The sequence below is a fragment of the Aotus nancymaae genome, unplaced genomic scaffold (genome assembly GCF_030222135.1).
Source record: "Aotus nancymaae isolate 86718 unplaced genomic scaffold, 86718_ANA_hifiasm-v0.15.2.pri h1tg000009l, whole genome shotgun sequence".
Classification (NCBI taxonomy): Eukaryota; Metazoa; Chordata; class Mammalia; order Primates; family Aotidae; genus Aotus; species Aotus nancymaae.
Window position 1 is genome coordinate 3,714,263 of NW_026988420.1, and position 24,368 is coordinate 3,738,630.

At 40.8% G+C, this 24,368-nt stretch overlaps 1 protein-coding gene across 4 annotated transcripts in view; it reads left to right on the forward strand.

The window, feature by feature from the left end:
* Nucleotides 1–24,368, forward strand: part of ATP8A2 (ATPase phospholipid transporting 8A2) — a 670,261-nt gene that overhangs the window by 57,736 nt on the left and 588,157 nt on the right. The window contains exon 1 of one of the 4 annotated variants that reach the window (XM_021677382.2): nucleotides 3,084–3,526. The exons of the other annotated variants lie outside the window; for them this stretch is intronic. Within the exon in view, the coding sequence (XP_021533057.2) occupies nucleotides 3,487–3,526 (40 nt within the window). The 5' untranslated portion in view covers nucleotides 3,084–3,486. Of the gene's footprint in view, nucleotides 1–3,083; nucleotides 3,527–24,368 lie in introns of those variants that run through there. 4 annotated transcript variants of the gene reach the window in all.

Genomic DNA, 24,368 nt, shown 5'->3' on the forward strand with positions numbered 1-24,368 from the left:
TATCTATGTAACACAGTATGTCATAACCGAAAATAAGAGAAAATAGGAGTAAAGGAAAGGAAGATAAAATCAGAGGTCAAAGAGAATATATTTGGCTCAGACCCTTTAAGAAGCCAATTGAAAAGGAGGCATGATCCCTCACGAGAATTACTGTTCATTAGAGAAGAAAAATTCTGCTCCAGAGACACTGCGCTATTTCTGATACTGAGTTCAGTGTTGAATTTCTCCCTTAGGAGTCCAAAAAGGTGCTGTGATACAGGACCACATCCCCACAACATCCCTGAAGAAAACTAATGTCAGGCTGCCTGGGGTGTGGCACAGGAGCTGGCAAGGGGAGCTTGGGGCAATTCCTGCCAGTGTTCCAACTCAAGGGCTGCCAGCCAGGCTCATGGTCTTGGTGCCTGCGGGATCTCCCTAATAGGGAGGCATCTGAAATCTTCCCAGGAGGCAGGGGACTGCTTCAGGATGGAATAAAGGACACCACAGAGCTTTGCTCACCCTCCTGTAGATCTCCATGAATGCCGTTGGATGGGGACTCCAGGCTCTATTAGGGCATTTGCAGTGAAAAAGAGTCTGTTATTTTCCCATCACGTCCAAGGATACCATATATCGTCGCCTTTGCACACCCTCTTGCTGCTTGTCAGGCTTTCAAAACTTTCTGCCACTTGTTTTCTTGGTTTTAACTAGATACATTTGCCACATATGGTTTTGTTAAATATATTGAGTTTGGGGACTTATATATGTTTTCTATGTAAATGTCAGCCAAGGCCAGGCACAGTGGCTCATGCCTGTAATCCCAGTGCTGTGAGAGGCCAAGGGCAGGAGGATCGCCTGAGCCCGGAAGTTTGAGATCAGCCTCGGAAACATTGTTAGACCTTGTCTCTACAAAAAAATTGTTTCTAAAATTATCCAGGCACGATGGTGTGCACCTGTAGTCCCAGCTACTCGGGAGGCTGAGGCAGGAGGATTGCTTGGGCCCAGGAGTTTGTGGTTACAGTGAGCTATGATTATGTTGCTGTACTCCAGCCTGGGCAGTAGAGTAAAATGCTGTCAAAAAAAAGAAAAATAGAAAAGAAAAAAGTTAAAAAGCCAGCCAAAAGCTATCATACTGAGAGATCATTGCGGTCTATGGAGTTTTGTAATGTTGGGGTTCAGGGGTTCAGGGGAGACCTCAGTTCCCCTGAGAGGACATTTCTCCAGGTTCTTGGTCTATAACTCCCCTAAGAATGGGAGAGGAGACCACGGCGCAGCACGCAGTAAATGCCAGACTCAAAAGTGTTTGTAGAAAGTGATTTATTTAGGTAAAGAGAGAAAAAGGAGAAAGAGAGAGAAAGAAAGAGCTAACTCTGACACTGGGTGAGAGAATCCAGACAGATGGAATCCAGGACAGGAAAGCAGCTTCCAGGAGAGTGTTAGGGAATAGAGAGAGATGGAGTTTAGGAGGGGAAGACAGGCTTCCATGAGAGAGTGTGGAAGGGGACCCCAGAGGGGAAGTCCAGGAGAGAGAAAGAAGGCTTCCACGAAGGCAGTGTTTGTGGAAGGGGACCCAAACATGGAGTCTGAAGGGGTGTGGAAGAAGGGGACTTTTAACCTGGGAGGAAGCCCCACCTTCTGTAAGACCCCAGGTCAATGAAAGGAGTTCCTTAGAACTTACGCTGGAGTGATTGACTTTTTGATTCTTCCCGCACCCGCGAAAATTAAAACAGAGACTGTTAAATCTCCTGGATGGAGAGAGATGGGAGGGGGGCATGGCGCTGGGAAGTTCTTGCCCTTAAAACTACGCCCCCTTGTGGACCCGGAAAGAGAACACATTCCCTCAGTTTGAGTATTAAAATCCAAAGGTCATTTTATGAGAGAAGGTTAACAAGGGAGAAGTTCTGTGGGGTGCATGCGGCACTCATGTGTCCTTCTTCTTAAATAATCTGGAGGAGGTGCTAGTGTTGGCGTAATTTAATTCTGCATGAAGATGCAGATCAGCAGAAAGAGCTCTGCACAGATGCTGGGGAAGCCTGGCTCTTGAAGGTGGTTCTCCCCAGTAACCTGCTCACAGGCTCTAGGAATGAACCATCTGGTATTACTGGGAAAGTAAGCAAGCCAAGGAGAGGTCCCATTCCTTTAGAAATTGTGCTATAGGCAAACAAGCAAGTACTTAGAGACTTCACCACCACTAGACCTGCTTTACAAGAGCTTCTGAAAGAAGCACTACACATATAAAGGAACAACCAATATCAGCCTTTCCAAAAATATATCAAAAAGCAAAGAGCATCAACACAATGAAAAATTTACACCAACTAATGGGCAAAACAGCCAGCTAGCATCAAATGGCAATATTAAAATCATATATATTCAAATTGGATAAAAAGCCAAAACCCATCGGTATGCTGCATCCAGACCCATCTCACATGCAATGATACACAAAGACTCAAAACAAAGAGAAGGAGGAAGATTTACCAACCAAACAGAGAGTAAAAATAAACAAATAAATAAAAAGCAGGAGATGCAATTCTCGCCTCTGATAAAATAGACTTTAAAGCAACAAAGATCAAAAGAGGCAAAGAAGGACATTACATAATTGCAAAAGGATCAATGTAACAAGAAGAGCTAACGATTCTATAGATCAATGAGACAGAAAATTAACAAGGACATCCAGGACTTGAACTCAGACCCGGAACAAGTAAACTTAATAAACATTTATAGAACTCTCCACTTCAAATACACAAAACATACATTACCACCTCACACCTATTCCAAAAGTGACTACATAATTGGAAGTAAATCACTCCTCAGTAATCGCATAGCATTTCATAGGTTTAAATGAAATATTGGTTGGCTGCTTGTTTGTTATTTTCTTCCCTTATTCCTTCCTGTCTACATCATTAAGTATAATTATTGGCATAAAAGAGGTTTTCAATACCCATTACTAAACTGCATTCTAGCCTGGGCAAGAAAGCAATACTCCCATTCTCTCTCTCTTTTTCTCTTCCTTTTTCTTCCTCTTCTTCATTCTTTTTTTTCTTTCTTTCTTCCTTTTTTTTTCTTTAAAATAAATAAATAAATAAATAAATAAATAAATAAATAAATAAATAAATATACTAGGGGGTACAAATGTTAAAAAAAAAGAAAGTAAAGCAAGGGACTGATAGGTCTTAAACTAAGAAGTCAGAAAAAAAAAAAAAGAAATTGTGCTATAGTATGTCAGGATATACCACTGAGTGTTATTCTCCCTTCCCCTTTTTCCTTTGCTAATTCGGTAGGTGAAAGTCCCCCTGCCATTAGACATTGCTCCCCTTCATCGTGTTTAACTCTTTACTATCCATCCTAAGTTACTTGTACCCAAGAGCTATGCCAGGTGAATTAGAACAGGACGGTTTCAGGGCATAATATAATTCCCCCAGATTATCATGGGATAAACCTTGAGCTCTCTCAATACTTAGAAACGTCACTGCTGCTTTGTCTTCATGTAATGGGTGTAAAGGACTGAACACCATGCCTCTCACCAGCGGCTGGAGAAGATATTGCTCCATAGGTAATGGACACGTCTACAAAGTTTTATAAATACATAGATGTAGTCGACACAAGGCGTGGGTGAAAGAGGACAATGTGACACGCAGTGAATTTTTTGAGCAGATGGTTGCCTATGCTAACAATTTTCAATTCGATGCCTTCTAGAAATGGATTATAGGTCATATAGCTTAGAATAAAGCAAAAACAGCCTAGATATTATTTATGGAGTTCTTTTTCAGTTTGTAAATGTTAGCCAGATATATTTTCAATATTTTGAGATGCTTGAAATAGCTTTTTGCATTAAAGTTATTTAGATGAATACTTACAGTGATTAAATGATATGTAGACAGTGAGAAATCCAGCAATTATATGTGAAAATGGTCTAATAGTATTCTATGGTCTTAGAATAGGTTGTCTGCCTCAGGAGTCATCAAAAGGAAAACTATAAACGCAAAACTATAAGCTCCTGACTGGGGATCAGGATGTTTCTGTTACTCTAAAATTAATTTTCTCTCCCCCAATTTGTTTTCAGGCTATTTATTTCAGTTTAAATATCATGCTTAATTTTTGTTAGATATTTAATTTTCTCTTGCAGCTTAGAACGGTGGTGAAGTGGCTGCCAAAGTATAGAAATCCAAAGAACATAAATGGAATTCTGAATTTCTGGGCAACTTCTTGTACTTGGTGAAAGTTACAACTGATGAAAACTCTAGCTGGGAGAAAAATCTAAAGCACTGTGTGTCAAGATGTATTGCTTTTGGCAACTGAATGATTTTGTCCCAACCTTACAGTTGGAACAACAATGTCACTGCCTTGAGCACAGAAGAACTGACAGTGGTTTATATCAAATCCACATCATGAGAAGAAGGCTTGAGGCAGTCAGTGCAGCGTGGACTGTGAGATACTTGACTGTTCCAGGCTTCTCCAGGCCTCTTCATTCATTCATTTATCAACTTACCTATAACTTGGGGCTCAGGTTTTTGCAATCTAGATACAAATTATGATTCTTTTAGACATACTTTTTATAAGTATTATCCTATTACCGGGAATTGCCATAGTAAACAAATACCCAACCCTACAACATCCTGCTTTGCAAATATACTTTATTTCGACAATTGGACTGTTTGCTTTTTCCTCAATTGTTTATTGTGGTAAAATACACATAACATAGAATTTACTATTTCACCATCTTTAGGTATCAGTTCAGTGGAATGAAGTACATTCCCGTTGTTGTGTAACTATCACTACCATCCATCTCCAGGACTTTTTTCATCTGTAAAACTAAACGCTGTGCCCATTAAACACCAGCTCTCCATTCTGGTCTTCTTCCAGCCCTTGCCAACCACAAGTCCACTTTTTGTGTCTAGGATCTTGACCACTCTAAGTACCTCTTATAAGTGAGATCACTTTTTGCTTATTTTACTTAGCACAATGTCCTCAAGCTTCATCCATGTGGAAGCATGTGTCAGAATTTCCTTTCTTTAAAGGCTGAAAAATATTTCATCACATGTATAGACCACATTTTGCTTATTCATGTATCCATCTGTGAACACTTGGGTTGCTTCCACATTGTCCTTACTGTGAATACTGCTACTGTAAACATGGGTGTACAAATATATCTTTGAACCCTGCTTTCAATTATTTTGGGTACATATATACTCAGAAGTGAAATTGCTGGATCCGATGATAATTCTTTTTAATTTTTTAGGGAACTTTCATACTGTTTTCCATAGCAGCTGCATCATTTTATATTCCCACCAAGAGTGCACAAAGGGTCCACTCTCTCCACAGCCTAGACAACACTTGTTATTTTCTGTTTGTTTTTTCTTTTCACAGAGTCTTGCTCTGTGACCCAAGCTGAAGTGCAGTGGTGCAATCATAGCTCGCTGCAGCCTCAAACTCCTGGGCTCATGTGATCTCCTTGCCTCAGTCTCCTGAATAGCTTGGACTACAGGTGCACAGTACCACATCCGCCTAATTAAAGTAATTTTTTTTTTTTTGTAGAGATAGGAGGAGTCTTACTACATTGTCCAGTCTGTTGTTGAATTTCTAGGCTCAGGTGATCCTGTAGCCTCAGTTTCCCAAAGTGCTGTGGGTGTGCGGTGGTATCTCATTGTAGTTTTGATTTGCATTTCCCTGATTATTAGTTTATGTTGAGCATCTTTTCACGTGCTTTTTGGCCATTTGCATGCGTATCTTCCTTAGAAAAATATCTATGCAAGTCCTTTGCCCATTTTAATACCTACTGTGAAATACTTGATTGTTCAAGTATTGTGATGGAGTAAGTCTCTGCCAATTTGTTGTTGTTAATTTTTTTTTTTTTTTTTTTTTTTGAGATGGAGTTTCGCTCTTGTTACCCAGGCTGGAGTGCAATGGCACGATCTCGGCTCACCGCAACCTCCGCCTCCTAGGTTCAGGCAATTCTCCTATCTCAGCCTCCTGAGTAGCTGGGATTACAGGCACGCGCCACAGTGCCCAGCTAATTTTTTGTATTTTTAGTAGAGACGGGGTTTCACCATGTTGACCAGGATGGTCTCGATCTCTTGACCTCGTGATCCACCCGCCTCGGCCTCCCAAAGTGCTGGGATTACAGGCGTGAGCCACCGCGCCCGGCCCCTGTAATTTTTTAAGTTCTTGGTGTATTCTAGGTATCAATCCTTTATCAGGTGTGTGATATGCAAATGTTTTCTCCCATTCTGTGGTTGCCTTTTTACTCTGTTAATAGTGTTAATAGATGCACAGTTTTTTTGAACTTTCATGAAGTCCAATTTGTCTATTTTTCTTTTGTTGACTGTGCCTCATCATTGCCAAATTCAATAGACTAAGTTTGTTTTTTACAGTTTAATTTCATCCTTACAACTATGAGCTGGATTATTTTTCTTGTTGTGCCATTACGTATAGCAAATGAAACCTACTGAATAAAAGTTGAGTTTGAAGCTGTAGCAACCCATGGTGATTAATTTATATTTACTTTAACATGAAAAGTCTCCTGGGAAGAAGTATTACCATTTCCTTGAGATATGGTGGAGGGTAAACTTGAGCTTTATTGGATTTTCCTCCCTTGAGTGCTTCATAAATAATAGACACTCTGTCTTACAAACTAAAATAAAAGGAAAGATAGTAAGTTAATTTCAGATAAAGGTAATATAGAAGGTGAGGTAACTGCTGTTCTAAGTATGCACTGTGAATGGGTCATACCTCGATCAAATAGAAATGCAATTAAAAAAAATAAGCTACACATGGAATGTGTTGTACATGACTATCATGATTCAACTTAAATAGCAGTTTGTGTGGTCAATGCTGAGATTGTAGTGTACATTCCCTATCCCCATTCCATTTTGAATTTTTTTGTTCTTTACTTTTCTCTTTATAAAATACTGCATAAAATATTTGTTTATTTTGTTTATTGTCTCTCTTTCCTCCATAAAACATAAGCTACATGAGGGCAGAAATTTCTCTCTGTTTTGTTCATTGTTGTAGCTCCTGTGCCTAGAAGGATGCCTGGCACCCAGTAGGTGATTAGTAAATATCCATTGAGTGATAGAATATTATAAGTAAGATAAGCTCCTTAAATGACACATGCATTTATTTTTTTGAGATTTAAAATATAAAATAAAGTATATAAATCTAAGGTACATACCTGAATGAATTTTTATATACCTGTGACTAACACTCAAATAAAAATATAGCCTAGTTCCATTTACCCTTTCTAGCTTAGATCTCTCTTGCTCCTTTCTAGGCAGTCCTGTTCCTGCCAAGTGCAATCACTGTTCTGATTTTTCTCATCCATAGATTAGCTTGCTTTTGAACTTCATATAAATGGAATTGTACAATATGCAGATTTTTGGTCTTACTTCTTTTGGTCAGCAGATTCAGTCTGTGAGATCAGTGGTGTGTGGTATTCTGCTGCATGATTGATCCCCATCTGTTTATCCATTCCCCTCCTGATGGACATGTAGGTTGCTTCCATTGTTTTTGCTAATGTCAATTAAGTTCTTGTATGAATTTTTGTGGATATAACTTTTATATTTTTTGTTTTTCTTTCTTTCTTTGAGATGGAGTCTTGCTCTGTTGCTTGGCCTGAGTGTAGCCACATGATCTTGGCTCACTGCAACCTCCGCCTCTCAAGTTCAAATGATTCTCCTGCCTCAGCCTCCCAAGTAGCTGGGACTACAGTGTGTGCCACCATGGCCAGCTAATTTTTGTGTTTTTAGTAGAGACGGGGTTTCACCATATTGGTCAGGCTGGTCTTGAACCCCTGACCTCAGATGATCCACCCACCTCGGCCTCCCAAAGTGCTGGGATTACAGGTGTGAGCCACCACACCCACCTCGAGCATTTTTTCATGTATTTATTAGCCATTTGGATATCTTCTTGTGAAAAACGTGTTGAAGCCTTTTGCACATTTGCTTTTCACATTCTTTATTGTTTTACATGCATTCTTTATTCTGGATGCATGCATCACATACATGTATTGCAATTTTCCAGCCTGTGATTTCCCTATTCCTTTTCCTAATATCTTTCAACAAACAGAAGTTTTTGATTTTAGTGAAGTCAAATGTACGAAGTTTTCTTTCTTTATTGCTTTTGCATTGTGTTTAAGAAAACATTGCCTCCCTTGGAATGATTTTAAAGGCATTCATGCTGTTAGCTCAATTAAAATAAGGTTGAATCAGGTGCATTTATTTGAAAGAATAAAAGAGTTAGGTTTAAACAACTCTGAAATCTAAACCCCTCCTGGGGTACCGAAGCTCCTGGTAGCACCTGGCGTTCCCTTTGGAAATCACTTGCATCCTTGCCTCCTTTATCCCTGCCTTGGAGGGTCTGTGAAGGGCAGCAGCTGTCTCATTCAGCTTTGTCTTCAGTGCACTACACTGTTCCCAGCAAAAAGTAGGCAGTGGTTTTATTGACTGACTTCAGGAATGCTGACTTTACTCAAATATTGATTAAGAAAAAGAATTTTAGCCAAAATATACATCTTTATGTCCTGATATAAACTCTTACTATGCTTCTTAAATAGAGACTCTGTAAGAAAAAAACCATTTAAGTTTTACAGGGGCTGCAGAGAAGGTTATAAAGGAGGACTCATTGGCATCAAATAATGATTGAGATTCCTGTAGAGGGTGGCTGGGTGCGGGGAGGAGACTTTGGGCAGAGTAGGAGGAAATACATGCATGGGCTTGGTGGATTAGCAAAGACCAAGAAGTGTGATGGGGTGAGATTGATGCCTGCAGATAAGAACCCAGTGGTGGTCATCCAAAGAGGGTACAAGACAGGTAGTGATGAGGAGCTTGGAGGCTGACCTCCTTCCCAGCTCTACTGCTTATTGGGAACCTGGACCAGTTAATCAACTTATCAGATTCCTATCTATGATACGAAGTTCGTGTGTACACCATGGGATTGCTGTAAATGATAGCATGTGCTAGAGAAACAGAGGCAGAGGGAGATGCAGATGTGGAATTATCCATAGAATGCCGTAAGTGCTCTGTATGTCAGTGATGGTCTTCGTGAGACTTCAGTGTCACCCTTTGGGACTGTCCTATCAGTCTCTGTTCCCCTGGCTGTCCGTCCAGGCCTGCCATCATTGTCTCCTGCCCACCCCCAATTCAGAGAAAGGCCAGCTGTGCTATTTCTGAATGCATGGCTCATAACTCTAATGGCACATGGAACGCCACAAAGAATGTATATTTATGTATACCACTTATCTTTTGCTTAGATCCCCTGCCCCAAATAAGGGCAGAATTTGTTGTACATATCTTTATGAGTCTACTCCTCAGACTGCTGCCTGCCCCTCCCCCACCCCCAAATGAGAGCATTAGTTTACTGTCATAAACATTCAAATATGCCGAGTAAGTTAATTTATAACTTGTGTAACTGATCAGGACAAATGCTTCTGCCTAGGGTTCCAAAACCTGGAACCATGCCCGTGGTACATTGAGTTTGTTGTTCGTTCCATTATCTTTTTTGGAACTAAATCACTTTGCCAACCCCAGATCTTCTTCTAACGAGACTGCAGTAATGAATCATTTGGTATTTTTGTGAAGTTTCTCATTGAATGAAATATTTATTGTGAGAAGAACATTACAAATTCAAAGTTTATCTAAAATAAATCTGGCTACAGTGGAACAAAATATTTTTTGCTAAGCAGAAAATAATAAAAATTTCCCCTAAATGTTGTACGGAAGTCTTAGAGGTTTATATAATAGAACTATGATTTTTGTAAATGTAGGATTTTGTTTTGTTTTGCTTTGTTTTGAGACAAGGCCTTGCTCTGTCACCCAGGCTGGAGTGCAATGGTGCAGGCTTGGCTCATCGCACCCTTGACCTCCCGTGCTCAAGCAATCCCTCCTACCTCAGCCTCCCAAAGTGTTGGGATTACAGGCGTGAACCACCACACCTGGCTTTAAACCTAGTTCTGAAGAACGATAAAACAATTAGAAAATTCCTAATCATGTTAAATGTTAACTTCAACTTGCTTTTTAGACTAAGCAAACAAACTAAAATTTTTATCTTTGTTCTAAATAGTATCTTTCCTTGGTAAAACAGCAGAGAAATTTAGATTTTGACAAATAAATAATTTTTGGGGGGTTAACCTAGAGTTTGTACACTAGATCATCCCACCTTAATTATTAAGAACTTTTTTCTTTTTTTAATTGATACGTAATTGTACATATTTATGGGGCACATGTGATATTTTGATATATACATACAATGGGTAATGAACATATCAGGATAATTAGCATATCTATTACCTCAAACATTTATCATTTCTCTGTGTTTGTGAGATGGGAGAGTTCCCTTGTCCTGCTTGTGGGACTTGTGACAGGGGTGGCTCATTTACTTGACTGCCATGCTCAAACTCCTTGCAGGATGAGAATCACACAGAGCAGGTGTAGGAGCTGGGGTGAGTGTCTTTGGCACCGGCAGGAGCAAACCTAGTACCAGCCGTGGCAGCATCTAGGGGTTGCCTGCGACCTCTGGAGCACCAGAGGGCGTGTGTTACAATCAGTGTTCTTTTGGCATTTGCTGTTCACAGATGGTTAAGTGTTAAACCAGCTCAGTGGAGGATCAGGGTGACAGTCTTTTACACCCTGCCGTTTTGGTACATGGGTTCTTGTCCAGTGTCCAGGAACAATCAGGTCACACAGGCTCGAAAGATAGTGAATGTGGAGATTTTATTGAGTGGTGGAAGTGGCTCTCAGTGGGATTGGGAACTGGAGAGGAGATGGAGTGGGAAGATAATATTTCCCTGGAGGGAGAAGTACTCCTCTCTGACCATCCGCAGCCAAACTCCTCTCCAACCGAAGTCTTTGATGTCCATAGTCTCTGCCCCTCAATGTTCAGATGGTTCTTTTCTTGCTTTCTCTGCCATGGTATTTTGCTCCTCTATCAGTAGATCTTGGGGTTTTTATGGGCACAGGATGGGGTGTGGTGGGCCAAAAGGTGACATTTGGGCCAGAAAATGGGGATATGAAGTTCTCATTCAGGGCCATGGGTCCAGGTTTAAGGGTAGAACCCTTGCCATGGACCGTACGCTTTTCTACTTAGTATTTTCCTGCTTTCTGTCCGTATCATTGGAAACCTTCAAAATCTGCCCTTCTAGCTATTTTGAAATATATAATAAATCATTGTTAACTATAGTAACCCTACTGTGCTGTCAAACACTAGAGCTCATTTTAATGGAACATTTTAGAGGGAAACTTAAAGCTTAGTTTTTGTTTGAAGAGTTTTGACTAATATTTAGAGTAAAATTAACTTCATAATCAAAATACACAAAAAGTCAACAGAAAAGAACTGAGGGAGATACATATAAGGAAAATAAATCACTTTGAGTAAGCCTAGATTGTTCTGATATTTAATCTGCCCAAAATAACCTTTTTGTAAAAGTGGGGGTTATGTTTTGTAACCTGTTTTTTTTTTTTTGTCTACAGTATCATGAATATTTTCCAAGTTTATTACATATTCTTTTGTAACCTTTTAAATAGCTGCATAGGAGTCTCATGTAGACAGAGCATAATACAGTTCTTTTTTTTTTTTTGAGCTGGAGTCTTGCTCTGTTACCCAGGCTGGAGTGCAGTGGTGCAGTCTCAGTTTACTGCAACCTCTGCCTCCCACGTTCAAGTGATTCTCCTGTCTCAGCCTCCTGAGTAGCTGGGACTACAGGCACCTGCCACCATGCCTGGCTAATTTATATATTCATATTTTATATATATTTATATATAATATATATTTATATAATGTATAATTATATAATATATAATTATACATTATATAAATATATAAAATCATATATATAACATAAATATATAAAAAATATATAATATATATTTATAAATATGTATATATAATGTATATATTTACATATGTATTATATATACTTATATATATATAAATTAGCCAGGCATATATATTTAAGTAGAGATGGGATTTCACCATGTTGGTCAGGCTGGTCTCGAACTCCTGACCTCAGGTGATCCACCTGCCTTGGCCTCCTAAAGTGCTGGGATTACAGGCGTGAGCCACCGTGCCCAGCCAATGAAGCTCTTAATACTTTCTGACTTTTTGCTATTATAAACAATACTGCAAAAAAAATCCTTATGACTTTCTTAGATAAATCTATTTAGAAAGATCTTTTCAAAGAACCAATTCTGACTTTAATTTTTTGTTTGTTCCTTTTCTTATTGGCTTCCTGTCTCATTTTTCTTTTTTGCTCTACTTTGTGTTTATAATTTGCTCTTCTTTTTCTAGTTTTTAAAGAAAGCATCTTTATTTTATACCTTTCCATTTAGGCATTAAGCATTTAAGCTATAAATTTCTAAGTTATATAATACAAATTTTGATATTTATTCATATTCAGTTCAAAATACTTCCTGATTTTTAAAAATTCTCTTTGTTTACCTTACAGTTTGGAAATGTGTTAATTTTCAAATGTATAGAGATTCCCCAGAGAGCTTTCTGCTATTGGTTTGTAATTGTGGTTAGAGGCCATATGTTATATCATTTCAGTTCTTTTAAATGTGCTGAGACTTGCTGTATGCTATAAATTGTGGTGTATCGTGTGTTGGGGGGGTCCATACGCATCTTCTCTTGTGGGTTAAAGTGTTCCCCAAGTGTCAGCTGTGTCCAGTTGCTTCAGAGTCTTGCTCACATCTTGTATATATATCACTATTTATATTGAAGTCTCCAAGTATAATTGTGGATTTTTCTATTTCAATTTAGCAGATCTATTAGTTTTCCATTATGTATCTGTTATTAAGTGCATAAATGCTTAGGGTTATCAATTCCTCTTGGTGAGTTGACCCCTTTATCATTATGAAATGTGCTTTTTTTTTTTTTTTTGAGAAAGAGAGAGAGAGAATAGGAAGGAGAAAAAAGGAAGAGAAAGAGAGAGAGAGAATGGGGAGGAGGGAGAAGGAAAAGAAAGAGGGAGAGAGAATGGGAGTATTGCTTTCTTGCCCAGGCTAGAATGCAATTTAGTAATGGGTATTGAAAACCTCTTTTATACTGATAATTATACTTAATGATGTAATCAGGAAGGAGTAAGGGAAGAAGATAACAAACAAACAGCCAACCAATATTTAATTTAAACCTATGAAATGCTATGCGATTACTGAGGAGTGATTTACTTCCAATTATATAGTCACCTTTGGAATAGGTGTGAGGTGGTAATGTATGTTTTGTGTATTTGAAGTGGAGAGTACTATAAATATTTATTAAGTTTACTTGTTCCGGGTCTGAGTTCAAGTTCTGAATATCCTTGTTAATTTTCTATCTCGTTGATCTATAGAATCGTTAGCTCTTCTTGTTGCATTGATCCTTTTGCCATTATGTAATGTCATTCCTCGCCTCTTTTGATCTTTGTTGGTTTAAAGTCTACTTTATCAGAGATGAGAATTGCATCTGCTGCTTTTTGTTTATTAGTTTATTTTTACTCTCTGTTCAATTGGTAAATCTTCCTCCTTCTCTCTGAGTCTTTGTGTATTGTTTCATGTAAGATGGGCCCGGATGCAGCATACCGATGGGTTTTGGCTTTTTATCCAATTAAAATATATGTAAGTTTAATACCAGCATTTGATGCTAGCTGGCTGTTTTGCCCATTAGTTGATGTGAATTTTTTATTGTGTTAAAGTTCTTTGCTTTTTGATATATTTTTGGAAAGGCTGATATTGGTTGTTCCTTTATATGTATAGTGCTTCTTTCAGAAGCTCTTGTAAAGCAGGCCTGGTGGTGGTGAACTCTCTAAGTACTTGTTTGTTCGCAAAAGATTTAATTTTTCCTTCGCACATAAAGCTTAGTTTGGCTGGATAGGAAATTCTGGGTTGAAAGTTCTTTTCTTTAAGGATGTTAAATATTGGTCCCCACTCTTTTCTGGCTTGTAGGGTTTCTGCTGAGAGATCTGCTGTAAGTCTGATAGGTTTCCCTTTATGGGTAACCTGAACTTTCTCTCTAGCTGCCCTTAGTATTTTCTCCTTCATTTCAACCCTAATAAATCTGGCAATTATGTGCCTTGGGGTTGGTCTTCTTGAAGAATATCTTTGTGGTGTTCTCTGTATTACCTGGAGTTGAATATTACCCTGCCTTGCCAGGTTGGGAAAATTTTCCTGAATGATATCCTGAAGAGTATTTTCCAACTTGGATTCATTCTCTTCATCACATTCAGGTACACCTATCAAACGTAAATTAGGTCTTTTCACATAGTCCCATATTTCCTGGAGACTTTGCCCATTCCTTTTCATCCTTTTTTCTGCATTTTTGTCTTCTCGTTTCATTTCACTGAGCTGGTCCTCGACTTCTGATATCCTTCCTTCCGCTTGATCAATTCGACTGTTTAAACTTGTGCATGCTTCGCGAAGTTCTCGTGTTGTGTTTTTCAGCTCCGTCAATTCACTTATATTCTTCTCTAAATTGTCCATTCTCATTAACATTTCGTTAAACCTTTTTTCAAGGTTCTTAGTTTCTTTGCATTGGGTTAGAATAAGTTCTTTTAATTCACAGAAGTTTCTTATCACCCACGTTTGGAAACCTGCTTCTGTTATTGGAATACCGGTGTAATCTATTAAGCCTTGTTCCGTTACTGATGAGGAATTGCAATCCCCTGTAGAGGGAGAGGCATTCTGATTTTGAGTATTCTCTACCTTTTTACGCTGGTTTCTTCCCTTCATTATATATTTGTCCGTCTATCGTCTTTATAATTACCGACTTTCTAACTGGGTCTCTGACGTCCAACTTGTTGATTCCCTGCGCCGAAATCTGAGCAATCCACTGAGCCGGCCAAAAGAGCGGTGTTAAGATTGATGGTGCTTTTCTGCCCGGGAATATCCGGACTCTGCACCAAGAACTGGCGTGCTAAGGCACCAGCAAAACCGCCACGCCGGCCACAAGAGTCGCCCTGGCGACCCGTGGAGCTCCTCCACTGGGAATCTCGTGGTCCGTGAGCAACTAATATTCGTCTGAAAGTGTGGCGTCCTCTCGTTCTTTGCGCTTTCACTGGGAGGTACGTGCCCGAGCTGCTAATCATCAGCCATCTTGGATCTCTCTCCCGAAATGTGCTTTTTTACCCTTGTAATATTTCTGGTTTTTTAACTTTTCAATTCAGGGATACAAGTGCAGGTTTGTTACATAGGTAAACCTGTGTCATGGGAGTTTGTTGTACAGATTATTTTATCATCCAGATATTAAGCCTAGTACCCATTAGCTATTTTTCCTGATCCTCTCTCTCCTCCCACCTTCCACCTTCCTGAAGGCCCCAGTGGGTGTCGTTCCCCTCTGTGTCCATGTGTTCTCATCATTTAGCTCCCACTTATAAGTGAGAACATGTGGTATTTGGTTTCTGTTCCTGTGTTAGTTTGCTAAGGATAATGGCTTCCATCTCCATCCATGTTCCTACAAAGGACATGATCTAATTTTTTTTGTGGCTGCATAGTATTCCATAGTGTATATATACCACATTTTCTTTATCCAGTCTACTATTGATGAGCATTTAGGTTGATTCCGTATCTTCACTATTGTTAATAGTGCATCATTGAGCATATGCGTGCATGTGTCTTAATAATAAAGTGATTTAAATTTCTTTGGGTATCTACCCAGTAATGGGATTGCTGGGTTGAATCGTATTTCTGTCTTTAGATCTTTGAAGAATCACTGCACCGGCTTCCACAATGGCTGAACTAATTTACACTTCAACCAACAGTGTGTAAGTGTTCATTTTTCTCCACAACCTCACCAGCATCTGTTATTTTTTTGCTTTTTAACAAAAGCCATTCTGAGTGGTCTTAAACTCCTAGGCTCAAGTGATCCTCCTGCCTCAGCCTCCCCAAGTGCTGAGATTATAGGTAGGAGGCATTGTGCTGGGGCTTGATGTGATTTTTTAAAAACATTTTATTTGGTTGTCATTGAGCTTCTGGACCTTTGGGTTTATAGTTTTCAGCAAATCTGGAAATATTTTTCCACATCCCTTCAGATATTATGTCCTTTTTTTCTCTAACCCTTTTTCCCTTGGGACTCCAATTATTAAGTCTTAGAGCCCTTTGAGATTGTCTCATAGGTCACCGATGCTCTGTTACCACTTTTCTTCTTGTGCTTCATTTTGGAGAGTTTATTGCTGTCTTCAAATTCATTCATTCTTTTTTTTTAAATTTTACTTTAGGTGTGTACTATATCCAGCATTTCTCCCCATGTTATCCCTTCCCACCCTCCCCACCCCTCACTGTCCCTCCCCTAACCCCCCCCCCAACTGCCCCCAGTGTGTGATGCTCCTCTCCCTGAGTCTACATGTTCTCAGTGTTTAACACCCACCTATGAGTGAGAACATGCGGTGTTTGGTTTTATGTTCTTTTGTCAGTTTGCTGAGAATGATGGCTTCCAGATTCATCCAAGTCCCTGCAAAGGACACAAACTCATCGTTTTTTATGGCTGCGTAGTATTCCATGGTGTATATATACCACATTTTCTTTGTCCAGTCTATCATTGATGGGCTTTTGGGTTGGTTCCAGGTCTTTGGTATTGTACACAGGGCTGCAATGAACATTCGTGTGCATGTGTCCTCATAGTAGAATGATTTATAGTTCTTTGGGTATATACCCAGTAATGGGATTGCTGAGTCAAATGGTATTTCTATTTCTAGAACCTCGAGAAATCGCCACCCTGTCTTCCACAATGGTTGAACTAATTTACACTCCCAACAGCTGTGTAGGAGCGTTCCTATTTCTCCACATCCTCTTCATTCTTCCCTTTGCAGTGCCTAATCTGCTACAAATCCTACCTAGTGTCGTTTTCATTTCAGGTATTCTAGTTTCCGTTACAAATTCAACTCAGCAAGACTGTGAGGCTTTTGTCCGAGTTCCCCACTCACTGTACTTTGGCTCAGAAATTATTTTCGGACCGAAAGTGTGATCCCAGTGCTCACTTTGTTTCTCTGCTCTTGGGGATTGCTTTCTATCCTGCCTATTGTTTGACATCAGGAAATAGTTTTTCCTGTTTTCCAATTGTTAGAGTGGAATAGTCTCTACCTCCTTACACTCTCATGGTCAGAAACAGAAATCCAATTAGTGTATGTTAAACCGTTGATTTATGTGGTAAGATAATGTCGTTTTAATTTCTATTTCCTTGGTGATCGATGTGCATTTTTTTTTTGACTTTTAAGATAGCTTAGAAAAAAAAAAGATAGCTTAGACTTCATAGGTTCACCGCAGCACAGGTTGAGGGAGTCAGTTGCTTGCATATACCTAACATGGGATATTGTTTCGTTTTGTTTTAAAATAGCGAAAAGTCATCCCAGACCAAAACCACAGGTGTCCCACTGGGTTCAGTTTTCAGAATCTCAATATAGGGTTTAAAAGGGGAAGAGGTGTTCTTTCCTATAAGCAAATATACCTTCATGAGTTTAAAAAAGTCCATAAGTTTGAGTGAGAGAACTTGGAGGGCGGAAAGTTCACACCCCAGCTCAGATGCTGGATGCAGGGAATGGAAAAGCAGGCAACCACCCGCATTCGCCTCTGGGATCATCCCACCACCACAGGCCGAGCGCACACCAAGAGGAGGTCATGTTCTGTTCCTCAGGTGCAACAGGATTGAAGGATTCTCAATCACTTCTTCACCAAAATACTTTTTCTATTTAGATGCTTTCCTCTCCTTGTAACATTATGACTGGTTTTTATTTCCACTTGGCTGTGATATTTTTGTGTAAGTCAAATATCAATATAGTGTCTTGAGAAAGGTGCTATTAAAGATTGATGCCCTGTTTCAGGCTGTGTTAAGTGTACAGTAGTCATTCACTGGCTATAAAAGCACTTATAGACACAGATGTATTTAAGATACATCACTGTATGTTATATTAGACATTTTATATTTCTGGGAAGATCTCAAATATTTAAAGCAGTAAATTTTTTTTAGCTTCATCAATAGGTACTGAATTAAGTAGGTAAACTTGAGACTTGAAAATGCAAGTTTAAACTTTTTAAATTAAGTGTTTAATTGATAAAAACATAATAGGAAACTTTTGAATTAAAAAAACTTAGGATAGGCTGGGAGGATCATCCACATCTGCAATCCCAGCATTTTGGGAGGCTAAGGTGGGAGGATCACTTGAGGCCAGGTGTTTGAGACCAGCCTGGACAGCATGGTGAAACCCTGTCTCTACTAAAAATACAAAAATTAGCTGAGCGTGGTGGTGGACACCTGTAATCCCAGCTACTTGGGAGGCTGAGGCAGGAGAATCGCTTGAACCTAGGAGGCAGAGGTTGCAGTGAGCAGAGATCACACCACTACACTCCAATCTGGGCGACAGAGCGAGACACCATCTCAAAAACAAAAAAAGTGTTATATGAATTTTCTTAATGACTCAAGATGGTAAGTGTGAATGCAAGGGATTACATTGTGCCTGAGAAGCCCTGTCTTCATGGCATGGAGTTTTAGGGCTTATGGCCTCAGGGTTGGCTTGTGTGCTTTTATTCTTTTGTGCTAGTTCTTGCCTGAGTTTTAATTTCTGACTAGTGACTAGTGTGCCTGCCTGTAGCCATGTTTTTCTCTGTTCATCTCTAACCTGAGGTGGGGCTGTATGTAGCCTGTTAATCTTATTAGAAACAAATGTAAAGTAAATATGTGCTTTGCTTCTAAAGAAAGATGAATGTTCTCCTGTAAGAAAAGCGTTTTGATTTTGTGAAGAACCTTCTGAAATGAACTAGGATTTCTTGACAGAGTTTTGATTCCTAAGTTCTAGGAGGTTGGGAGGGTTTGGCGGACAGCTAAGTTACAGGTGTTAATACTTAGCTTTAGGGTACAGTGAATTTGGGTATGGATCTGTGTTCTGTGATAGATTTTCCTGAAGCTGGTATTGAAATTCTGTTTCCTCCTTTAGACACAAGCTGTGGGTTTAACTGGGGAGTGGGGAGGGCTGTGGGGGAGGAAAGGAACTGGCTTGGTAGTTGGCAGCAAAGAAAGAGATGAGCAGTAAGATGGTTGTGGCAATGAGGTTGTGACTGCCACACTGGCACTGTGGGATGTGTCACTCGGGGGTGAACTGTGTGGTCTTTTTGGCACCGTAGAGTGCTTTACTCAGGAGGTAAACTGCCTGGTCTTTTTGCGTCTGGTGCCATGTGTTGATTGTGGCTGGGCTCTCTCTCGGCAGATGCGACGGGTACTTTACTTGCTTTGCCATCAGCATGCCTGTCATCAACCCACCATATAGCACTTGCTCAAGTGCTGTTGTCATTATTCAAATCAAACTAGAAACTGTCTTTCCGTGAGTGTGAACATGTCAGCTGGAGCTAGAGGAGAAGTGTCAAGTCAGGTCCTCTGCCGAGCAGACACTGAGATGGAGTTAGGAATAAAAGAGGTTTCCTGGGGACAACCTCTCTGAACGATGAAGATGGGGAGGGGTGGATTTGGGCCCAGAAAGCCTTCATGTGGCGATGTTGATCTGCCTGCGACAGAAATGAGAGAAGCAAGCAGAGCTGGGCAGCGCAGGTCTCATACCTCACTGCCCATCTGAGGGGACCCTCTCACACTGGGGTTGGTGGCTTAGAGCTGGTGGCCCAGTTGCCTTCTTTTTGTTGTTGTTGTTGAGATGGAGTCTTGCTGTGTCACCCAGGCCTAAATGCAGTGGCATGATCTCAGCTCACCGCAACCTCCACCTCCTGGGTTCAAGCCATTCTCCTGCCTCAGCCTCCCAAGTAGCTGGGATTATAGGCATGCTCCACCACACCCAGCTAATTTTTGTATTTTTAGTAGAGACGGGTTTTCACCACGTTGACCAGGCTGGCTTCACCATGTTAGCCAGGTCTCGAACTCCTGACCTCATGATTCCCCCACCTTGGCCTCCCAAAGTGCTGGAATTACAGGCGTGAACCACAACACCCAGCCCCAGTTGCCTTCTTAACAATGGCTTTGACTACTTGTAGAATTTTAAGAGATACCCTGGTCTTAGGAGCATCACATTTACCGATCTTCTGTTAGAATGGCTGGTGTTTCGCATTTTATAAGTAAAACCATTTTGTCTGTGTTTGCATGGAGTTCAGTTTCAGAGGGTGTCCCTAAACTCTGGAGGGATATAATCCCTTGATTACTGCTTCTCCCCCTCACTGTCCCCCGAAGCAACGTCTCCTGATACAGGGGTGTGGCCCAGCGTCTGACTGTCAACACAGAACAAAGGGAGCTCTGGACCTAGTAGGAGATTCCTTGATTGTGGCCCTCCTTGCTACTAGTGCGTTGTCAGCGTGTGCAGAGTTGAGAATGACACAGACACTCAGCTATGATTCAAGATTGTATGTCAGACATTTCTGAGAGCTTGGCACAGTTCCATCAGGTTTCTGGAATACTTGGCTCATTTGTAAGTAGTGCCTTTGGCGGAATGGCGAGCTCTGCCCAGGCGCGGCACAGTGCTTTCATTACTTGGGCCTATAATTCCTTATCTTCATGGAATTATGGGTCATAAGGATATCATACTATGCAGAGAGTATATTTGATTGTATTAATTTATACGTTTCATTTCATAGCTACTGATATGAAAACCCTTTCATTCAAGGGGGAGCTAATTATTTAGATGGCTAGAAATTCAATAAGTTCAGGAAGGGTGCCAAGAATGCCAGGCCTCTTGTCTTTCCAATCCCTGCCACACAGTCACCTGCCAGATTCCATTCGTTCATTCCTTCGATCTGCTTCTGAGGTCAGCTGCTGCCCGCTTGGCACCCCAGACCCTCTGACTCATAATTAGAGACCCTTCCTTTGTGTGAACACCTTACCTGATTTGTAGCTGTTACAACATATCTTATTCTACTTTCTTGTAATCTTGTACAGGTTTCCACTACTAGATCATTTGGGCTTGTTATTCTTGGTCTATCAAAGTAGTTTTCCCACTCTCTAGTCTTTGCCCTCCTCTTCAGAGATGTGTTGTGCAGGGAAGCAGAGCTAGGAGGGTTTGTCTTTCTTGTGTATCTGCCTGACTCTGGGGTGGAGGAGAGCACAAGCCCGAAGGAGAGGGCGTTCTGGGAAGCCCAGACCATAGCTGTTCACGTTGCAGCACGTGTGCTCACGACTTTGTCTTGCTGCACGGGAGGTTCTTCTCCATCTTTACCCTTTGCTTTGGAAGCTTTCAGATGAATCCCAGCTGCTGACTTAACAGTGAAAGACATCTTTAATCTCTCCAACCAATCACCCTTTCCCCCAGCTGGAAGTACCAGGCTTTCTCTTAGACTCTCACAGGTGCTGAGAATGGTAATGTCAGTAGGGCACAGTCCACACTTACCCAGTGGACATCTTGTCAACTGGGAAGGCAGACACATAATCAGAATAATTCAAATGTGGAAAATGCAGAGACCGGACCGCTGCCCATGGTTACGTGGGTCATGGGAGATTGAGCAATGTGCTTTCTGGAATGGCTGCCCACCTGTGCCTGGGAGCCCTGTGCATAGAGGAGAGAGATCTTATCCAACCTGTGGATGTGTGATGAGGGAAGACATCTCAGAGGAGAGAAAGGCTGGAGTGTGTCTTAGAGGGTGAGTAGTAGTCAGGCAGAGAACTGGCGGAGAGGAAGGAAGTCCAGGTGGAAGGAAACACTCCACATTCTAAGCTGTCTTAGTTATTTCCGTGCTGGTCAGTTTTCTCTCCAGATTACAAGTGCTTTGAAGGCAGGGAGAGGGTTTTTTAATTTCTGCATTATGCACACAGAATGCGCAGAATTTATGGTGACAGAATGACTTCCTGTCTGCCTTAGCCTTTTTGCCTGCCTCCTTGACTTACTGAATTCCTGTGGACCTCGAGTTGGACAAGCTTGCTCTAGAAAACGTTAATCTTTAGTATTTGGGACTTGGCTTTTCCTGTCTTAAGCACCCGGTACCATCACTGCCACCACCACTAAAGCCTGTAAGTCTGGAATGGCAACTGGAATTTCTTTTTAATACGTAATCTCTAAGAGTATACTTTTATTTTTAACAACCCCACAAAACCTAGTAAAGATAAAAGATTCAGTTAGTCGACAGATATTTTATTGTCTGTTTCTGGAAACTCTTTGAAATGCCACCCCCATTTATATAAAGGTTATATAGATGATTTATATAAGTAAAAGGTCATATAGATGATCATACAGATAAAAGTCACATTGATGATTCCTAGAATAAAAAACAAAAAAAAAATGCACCTGTGGACATTGAGCGGGTTGCTTAATTACTCTTTGCCCCACTTTCATTATCTCTAAAAATAAGCACGCTCCTCATATGCTTGTTATGAGGATTGGATGGATTTACACATACAGAAATCTTAGAACAGTGGTAGGCTCAACGATAGTTGTGCTTTTTATCACACTCATCTACGGCACCTTAGTGACATGGCAAAGACAACAAATTGACCTGGCAACCCCTTGGTTGTGGAGGCCTCGGAGTCAGATGATTCCATATGCATCTCTTTGGCAGTGCTCTTGCTTTTTACAGATTTTCTCATATTTTAAACTTTCTCACTTCTGTGTCTGAGATGAAAACGTGATACACAAAATGTCAACTCAACAAAGTTGGGCAAAGCCATCCTACTGGGGAAGTCCATTTTGTGTCAGTGGGGTTGGGAACAAGGGTGAATGACTTGGCCTCTGTAGTGACTTGCTCTAATCTGACTGCATGTATTTAGTGGGTTAAAATTGCTGTTGGAAGTAGAGCATTGGGAAGTGGCCAGTGATTGTAAGCAAACAGGACAGGCTGATTTACATGAGAAACTGGGGTGATAGTTGAAGCAAATGAATGTGTTTTTCTCTTGTACTTGACTGCTAACTTCCATCTGCATGGAGCCTCCACCTCCCCAAGAAAAATTAGAAGCAATGTCAAAAGAAACATCGTATTCCTTTCAAAAATAGCAGGATTAGGCAAGCCAGCCTTTTGTTTACAAGGAAGCTTTGTAGACTAATTCTTCTTTGTAATATGTACAATACTTAATTGTATTTATTAATCTGCATTATATAGTTAAACTGTAAATATCTCATACTCACAAGAGTTGGATGGCTTGAGCCATCCACATTAAAGAAGAGATGCCTGAGCAAGTCTTTTGGTTTTGTTTTTGAGATGAGAGTCTTGCTATATTGCCCAGGCTGACCTCAAACTCCTGGGCTCAAGCAGTCCTCCTGCCTCAGCCTCCTGTGTAGCTGGAATTTACAGGTGCACTCACCATGCCCTGCTGAAGCTGCATGTGCTGGGGCACACCTGTAATTCCAGCCACTGTAATTTTAAGAGTTGTTTGGAATGCAGAAGGATGGCATGAGGGAAGTACACGAAAACACTTGCCTCTGTTTTTAATCTCCAGAAGGTAGAATGGAAGGTGGGAGGAGAAAAGAAAGCATTGCAATGAGATACACCTTGATGTTTCTCTCCCTGGGGAAAGTTTCCCCAGTGGGAGAAATGAGGTATGTGGGATAAGGGAGGAGAATACTGAGGAGCAACAGGGAGGTCCTGTTTTCTTGAACTGCCCACCTGTACTTCCCATGTAGTCTGGAAGCTGATCTGAAAGCTCCTGGTCCTCCCTGGGGCCTGGCCTGGCAGGCCTGTGCATTGTGGGTTATAGAAGGTGGCAGAGAGAGCACAGCCAATGCTGTGGTCTCTGCAGAGGGAGCCCAAGTGAGGCAGAGCCATCTAGGTAACACAGATGCCCTTTGACAAAGCCAAGTCAGACCAGTCACAGACAGAGCCCAAATGCCATCAAGGGGACCAGGGATATCATTCTGCAGACCAGAGGAGGCAGAAGCATTTACATGCAAGGATTCCAATTCTTCCCCATTCCCCCATCTCTAACCTCCATGGGCCCAGCACCTTTTTCAAGAGAGAAGCCAGAAGAGGGTGAAGTCATGTGGGAGCTAAAGCATCCTTATTCAAGAGAGACTGAATACCACTTACCTAAACTTTTCACACTGGACTGAGCTACAGACAAAAGTGGACATTTCCATTTTCCCCTAGCTGTCTGTACTGCATGATGCCTTAGGAGGTGGGTCAGATTAGTTGCAGACTAAATTTAAGGAATTGCAGTTTTCTCTGTCCACTTAAGACAGAAAGTGAAATTCTGTGTTCATTTGATTCACTTGTCAAACATGTTTACTGAATGCCTTCTGCATCCCACTTCCTGGGGATGCAGAGGTGATGAAGACGAGCATGGGTCCTGCCCTCCTGGAGCTCCTATTGAATGTTGGAAGACAGAAAATGAACACATGTACATTTTATGGAGTGATATGTGCCATGCAAGAAATAATGTGTGGTGTTAGGGAATAAGTGAGAAGGGGAATACTAGAGTTTGGGGTGTGGTCACAAAGTGCGTCTGTAGGGATTGACATTTAAGCTGATGCCTGAGTGACGGGAAGAAGTTAACAAAGACAAGGGAATGGCATTCTAGGTGAAGGAAAA